Source organism: Zosterops lateralis (genome assembly GCF_965231275.1).
Source record: "Zosterops lateralis genome assembly, contig: HAP1_HAP1_SCAFFOLD_108, whole genome shotgun sequence".
Lineage (NCBI taxonomy): Eukaryota > Metazoa > Chordata > Aves > Passeriformes > Zosteropidae > Zosterops > Zosterops lateralis.
Window position 1 is genome coordinate 38,876 of NW_028154570.1, and position 6,621 is coordinate 45,496.

General features: G+C 45.2%; 1 protein-coding gene across 3 annotated transcripts; it reads right to left on the bottom strand.

Moving 5' to 3' along the window:
• Positions 1-251: 251 nt before the first annotated feature.
• LOC310923554 (smoothelin-like protein 2) lies at positions 252-6,621 on the bottom strand. Of its 3 annotated transcripts, none has more exons than XR_014592624.1 (3): positions 5,855-6,621; positions 1,008-1,098; positions 252-296 (listed from the first exon to the last, which is right to left on the bottom strand). XR_014592624.1 is itself a non-coding variant. In XM_083885510.1 (2 exons), the coding sequence occupies exon 1, from the start codon at positions 6,331-6,333 to the stop codon at positions 5,896-5,898; it is 438 nt and encodes a 145-aa protein (XP_083741636.1). In that variant the 5' UTR covers positions 6,334-6,621; the 3' UTR covers positions 849-1,098; positions 5,855-5,895. The 3 variants fall into 3 exon arrangements, 1 of the variants encoding a protein (XP_083741636.1); XR_014592625.1 differs by lacking the exon at positions 5,855-6,621 and adding an exon at positions 5,230-5,639; XM_083885510.1 differs by lacking the exon at positions 252-296 and having other exon boundaries at positions 849-1,098.

Sequence of the window (6,621 nt, forward strand, 5' to 3'; positions counted from 1 at the left end):
AGTTGAAGAAAGGAAGCAGGATGCAGCTTCAGCATGTTATTTTTCTCTCTTACCTGGCTGGTTGGAAGACTTCACTCCCACTGTATTTGTGCTCTTGCCCTGTCCCAGCAGGCAAGAAGATGTATTAGTTGTTCCTGTTGGACGGATGTTCTCTCCTGAAAACTTCTCAGATGTCCTGGTTACTGCAGTAACAGGAAGGTGGGGCATCTGTAAGGTGACTGCAGGGGCATGGGCTTCAGGGGAAGAAGGTTCCGATATCTGAAAACAGGTCAGTTCACGAGTGACTTTTGCCTGACCTGAATAAAAAACGGGAGAGAGGCAGAAAATTTGCTTGCAGATTTGTAACAAAGTTACAAGCCAATGTCCAGGCAACATTTTACAAATCATTGGATTTAATCCCCTGTGAAACATTGTACCATCTATGTAGCAGAAACAACCCTAGTGCAAGTGATCCTAGCAGCTATCAAACTTACTCTACGTGAATCTCAGCAGGAACAATGTCTATAGATCATTAATATACTAGCATTTGCATTCAGTGAGCTTCTCTTCCTCTGCGCAGCCCTCGCTCCCAATCTCCTGCCCCTGTTAAGGAAGCAGCATTTTTGTTCTTTTCATGGTTTTTCGAAACACTGTATGACTCTCTAAACTGGAGATGGTTAAGTCCTTCCTCCGCTGACGGATGATGGAAGCGGAGGGGTGACTTGCAAGATGTTTTGGATGCAAGACTACAATGGCACCCAGCATAGCAGGCCTTATCACTCGTGTCTCAAGTTAATGCAGCAGTAATAGCCTCTAATTTATGAAACATTATAGCACATGCTTTACAGTAAAGCCAAAGTTTTAACATTAAACTCGAAATTATGAAATAAAGTGTCGGCGCCACAGGACAATATCCATCCTGAAACTACAGCAAATTCTAACCCTTCCCAAATGTGAGATTTGCTCTATGACTGACAAGATCGTGTACTTTACAGGCAGTGATGCTTCATTTCATGCCCTGTTCCTACCTGATGATGAAGATCGATGCCCATTTTCAATGATGGAAGAACTAAACACTCTTCTAAACTCAGGTTTCTGGTGGTCATCCAGGTCTACGCTCTGTCAGAACAGACAACAGACACGGCAACTAAATTTCAAACGGCAACAAAAGTGAGAAGAGTATCCAGAAACACCTGCCAAGAACAGATCTTCCTCATGCAAGTGACCTCAAAATAAGAAAGGAACAAAAAACCCCAGGAGCCAAGGCTGCATACAAAACATTGGCAATGCATAACTTAAATCAATCTTCACACACTTGTCCTTAACAGACCCCAAGCACCTAGGAGGTGTTATCTTTTATTAGATAAAGGTATCACCATCCACTGTGATGGTGATAAACAGAAGACCTTGTGTAACAGTGGAGAAATTGATTGAGATTGCCTGGAATACTGCTCTGCATTTTTTTTTCTATTTGCTGCAGAAAGAAATTACACTGTGAAAACATATTGTACAAGCATTACAAAGTAATTCCAGTCCTAGCACATTACATATTATATTATAATCTGTAACTTCTGTAAGGATAACTTTTTTTTCCTGGGAAAAGCATAAATTTTCCTCATAATGTCTGTCAATATAATTCCAGAAAAATCAGCCAGGAATTTTTTCGTGGGTTTAGTGGGAAGTTGCCGTTTTGTTTTTTGGGTTTTGTTTGAGTTTTTTGGCTGGCTGGGCTGGGGGTTTTTGGGGGGTTGAAGCGGAACATTAAACCACGAGAAACTGCGCAATTTTTGGCTGCATAACTAAAGGAAGAAGAAAACTGCTTCACGGATGCATGATTACTGCAGTTAAGTTTCCAAGAAGCAGGAGCTACAATTAGTAGTGAGAAATTCTCCAACACGCAGTTCACAAAAAGTCTCATTGATTGTGTAGTTGCATCAACATGTTTTAAATTCTGGAAAAAACCCAACTATTTTGAAACTTTTGTATTTATCAAGAAAATGGTACTATGTGAGAATACATTCAGTTATCACTAGCTGCCAGGATTGAGAGAATTACAACAAATACTAGTTATAGAAACCATGCAGAGTCAGGACTTCGGAGCTTTTATTGCTGCATTTAGCGCAATTGAGATCCCAGTCAACAATTATTGCCCATATTCACAACTGAAATGTAAAGCATAGCTAATGCAGCTCCCTAGAATCTACCCATGGTATACAGTTAGAACCGTTTAGCCATTCATGTCAGCCATTATGACCTGAATGTGAAGAATGCCTGTGCAGGCTGTAAACATCAATCTACTTTTATAAGCTGGGGAGGTGTGGGTGAGTAAAATCGTCAAACGACATAGTCATTGCAAAGGTCACGCAGCATTCTACACACTGCACTGGCTTTCTAATGCAATGACAAGTCCTGCATTACCTTATTTCATGCAAACCCGACCGCTATGGTTTGGCTAACGGTGCCAAAAGATAAACTGATACCAGGCTGGAGGATGGGGAAGAAGGCCCACGTGCTGACAGAACAGTGGGATCAGATTCTGATGTGCATTTAGTGGTGTCAGGCTGAAGTACTTTCAAAATCCACTTTGGAGATGCCAAGATTCTGACAAACCCATGTGTTTAGCAACACTTCTATCAGGGGTGGTCACATAGATTATAAATAGCAGAGTGATAACTACATATATCTGTACTTCATAATAAAAAGCACTCATTTGTACAACTCATGTGACAACAACACGAAGAACTGGTCAAGTTGAAGAAAAGAAAGTGAACACTAATATTTCAGATGCCTTATCCAAGCCTGCTTGCAGAACTAATCTCTGTGTAGCTCAGATCTCCACGTAATGGATGATAAGACTTTCCATAGTTGTAGGGCTGCTGGAATTCCTTCTTTGCTGCAAAGAAGTATAAACTTTGGAGATCCATAACCGGAAGCTGCAATTATTGCAAGCCAGTGGCAAAAACTCAACACGTTCAGAAAAAGTAAGCGCCAGATCACAAGATTAGAAACAAAAGAAATATCACTTATTTCCTCGCTGAACCTCTAAGGTGCATGTCTGTTATGTCTTCAAGATTTTGTCCACAACAAGGTCAATTTCTAGAAGGATGACAGACACAAATGATACTACTCTCTCAAATGAGAGATTTCAGTCATTCAGTGTCTTTCATAAAACCACCAGCTACCACAAGGGTCACAATAAAAGTCATCGGCTCTAGAAATGCTGTTTATCTAGGAGAAGTACATCCACAGAAAGGTTTGGGTCAGAAGGGATAGTAAAGATCACCCTGTTTCAACCCCTTGCCACGCACAGGGATTCCACGCATCAGATCGGGTTGCTCGGGAGCCCATTCTGGCCTCAAACACTGACAGGGATGGGTCATCCACAACTTCCCTGGGCAACCTGTGCTTCACCACCCTCTGAATGAACAGTTTCTTCCTAACAACCAATCTAACCCACCCTCTTTCAGTTTAAAACCATTGCCCCTCGTCCTGTTGCTATCTGCCTGTACGAAAACAAGTCCCTCACCCCCCTTTTTGTAAGCCCCCTAAAGTACTCAAAGGTCGCAATGAAGTCTCCCTGAAGCCTTCTCTTCTCCAGGCTGAACAACTCCAGCTCTCTAAGCTTATCTTTGCTGGAAATACGTAGGTCATTATGTACACCTGAGTCACGTCTTATGCAGTTACTCACAGGCTGACTAACTGCTGGGTGCCATTGGGTCACCAGGGAGCCAATGGGAAATACTCGTTTAGACCTTCATAGGTGGTCATAGCCAGCTATCTCTCTCTCTCTGCAGCTTTGACCACTGCAGGCAGACTCTCTGCAGCCGTCTGTCCAACAGACAGAAACTTCTCTGACGGTTTTAAAACAGAACACCCTTAAAGTACTTTTAGTCCTCCCTCTTAACAAAGGCATCACACTCAATCACAAAAACTACGGAAATATCATAACTTGCAAAGCTCCTGCCAAAATGTAAAATCAGATCAAGAACAACAAAAAAGATATCAAAACTCTTCTTTTGTAAGTGCTCAGTAGCTCAGGTATGGCTCCACGATCCAGATTTTCAAAACTAACTCTTCAAATATCTCCTATTTTCCACCTTTGTGGAAGCAGCTCTCAAGATTCTGGTCTAGTTAAGAGAGCTGAATTGAAGGCTTCTATCAAACCAACAGGAAGACTCACCTCCAAATCAGAACAGCTAATGGCCATTTAAAATTCCACCTAAACCAGCTTTTAGACCACTGTATAACAGCTTTCGAGGACATCATAGCAGAAACTGCCCAGATTAAAATTAAATGGAGATTTGTGTCCTTACTTCTGAACTATGCTTGGAACTCCCTGGATTCATTTTTTCCCCCCCAGTTAAATTACCATGAAAAAATCTAGCAATATTAGAAAATAATGGTTCAGATACCAAAGATGCTCAGAATCTCCAGTATCTAATTAATGCTGCATCAACCACACAGTAAAAAGGAATTCAACTGATAAATCTTTTCGGGAGCAAAAGAGCTCGTCTTGGTTTGCTGCTATTTCCAGGTCAGTATTATTTGCTTCTCATATCTCACACTTACGTAGAAGTATTTACTAAGATAAAAGTATCATCAGTTTTACCATAGATATTCGTGTTTCTGAAAACATACACAGTGCCATTTATGTTATTCCATTTGAAATGTTTTGGTCATATAACCAGAAACTGGAATCAACTGAAGGAACAGTGTTCATTACAGAGAACGCAGGTGACTGGCACAGCAACCAAAGCTCGCTCTTTTGCCATTTGTGTGCAGCCACATCAGAACCTGACCCACAAATTCATGTTTTCACTGCACAAATTTGGTGTGTATAGCTGTAGCGGCACCTCCCATAGTTCTCAGTACTGAAATTCCCTTTTGGTCAGCTCTGCTAACTTGGGAACTTCTCCAACCTAAATTGTTGGGAGGGCACTGAATAACGATCAGCACCTAATTGATCTTCCCTGAACCCTCAAAGCAAAGCAGGAGGGTACTCACACAAACAAAAGCTCATACTGAGCTTTAACATGGACACGGATACCTAAAGCTGGACATTACCGTAACATTGACGCGAGATTCTCCATACTGGGAAGTATACTAGACCGTGAAATGGAACGGGGAACAACAATCCCTTGTCCCTTCCGTATCACCCAGCTTACACCTATTCCTTGCAATATAAGCAAGCGTGGATAGCTCCGCAGAACAGAAAGGAAGCAGTCTATAAATTGTATGGATGGTGTTTACCTTTTTCACATGGGGGGAAAAGTGGCAGTTTCTACAATGTATCAAACGGCAGCTTTACCTTTTACCCAGAGGTAGGAAGCCCAATGTCCGCATTCACGGGTCAGTAGGAATGAAGAGGGTAGGAATGCAATACAGACTCTGCTCATTCCCAATTCTAGTGAATTTAATTTCCAAGCTTTTACTTTTTAACCCCAAGTCTGCATAGACCGCAGACCAGTTTTTTAAGCTTCAACAGTCTTAAACCCCCCTCAAGACATGCTTAACCAAGAGGACCTAAACAAGCTGTCTAAACAAGCTGTCATCTGTGAAAGCCAAGTCTCTGGTACCCCGGTTTTATGTGCCCAAATCACAGCGTACTGTCCGGTAGTACTCTCCTGGCATCAAGGTTTGCACAGGAACTCTCAACTCTTCTCGCAGAGACAGACACTGAAAAAGGATTACATAAAACATCTCAGTACCAGATGAGCTTTCCACTAAGTGGTGTTTCTATGCGCCACACGTTACAACGTTCTGTTACACTGCAGGAAGTTTTATCACTGGGAGGAATGACTGACTACGTCTGTGCGAGTTTAGCTACCACTGACCCCGCGTCGCAGAAGAGGAACTCCGTGTCCTTAAACGTTACCCCGTGCCAACGCAGTCTGGCAACAGTCGTGAAGTATCCTCTTATGCATGCCCTTGGCCCTCCCTCCTGCCGTCTCCCAGGCCGCTTACTTGGCTCTGGCCAGCGACCGCTAGCTTGGCACGACTGGAGAATGTGTCGTCGGCCGAACCTTGCTCCGGCGAGCCGGGCCCCACGGCCGCCTCGTTCACCCAGTCCTGCGGCAGCCCCGCCGACCGGCCCAGGGCCTCCACCTGCCGAGACAGGCGCTCCAGCTGTACCCGCAGGCGCAGGTTCTCCTGCTGCAGCTCAGAGACAGCGTGTGCCAGGGGGCTGGCGAGGCGCAGCACCTCCTCCACCTGCCGGCCTACCCCCTGCTTGAACAGCTGGATGTCCACATGGATGTCCCGGACGGCGCCCCGCAGCATGTCCTCATAGCGTCCCAGGCCGTCACAGACGGTCTGAGCCTCCCGGCTGTTCAGATCCTCGATCTCGCCGGCCATGGTGTCCACGGGCCGCAGGCTACGCGGGCAAGGACGGAGGGGCTCGGGAGCGGCCAGCGGCGGAAGCCTGATCGTCTCCCCGCTCGCCGCCGCCTGTCCTTCTCTTCGAGAGCTCCCTGTGCCTCCTGGCGGCCCTGACCCGGCCCCCGGCGCCGCCGGGCACGGCCCGCTCTCCTGGGGCGCAGGAGGCACAGAAGCGGCGCGAGTGGCGCGGCTGCAAGGTCCGCCCCGCTCCGCGTTCACTCCTTCAGAGGGGGAGATGGAATTTGGGGAGGCAATGGTGGAACA

Coding starts and splice junctions, on each gene's coding strand:
- LOC310923554 (XM_083885510.1), bottom strand. CDS start 6,333: ATGGCCGGCGAGATCGAGGATCTGAACAGCCGGGAGGCTCAGACCGTC.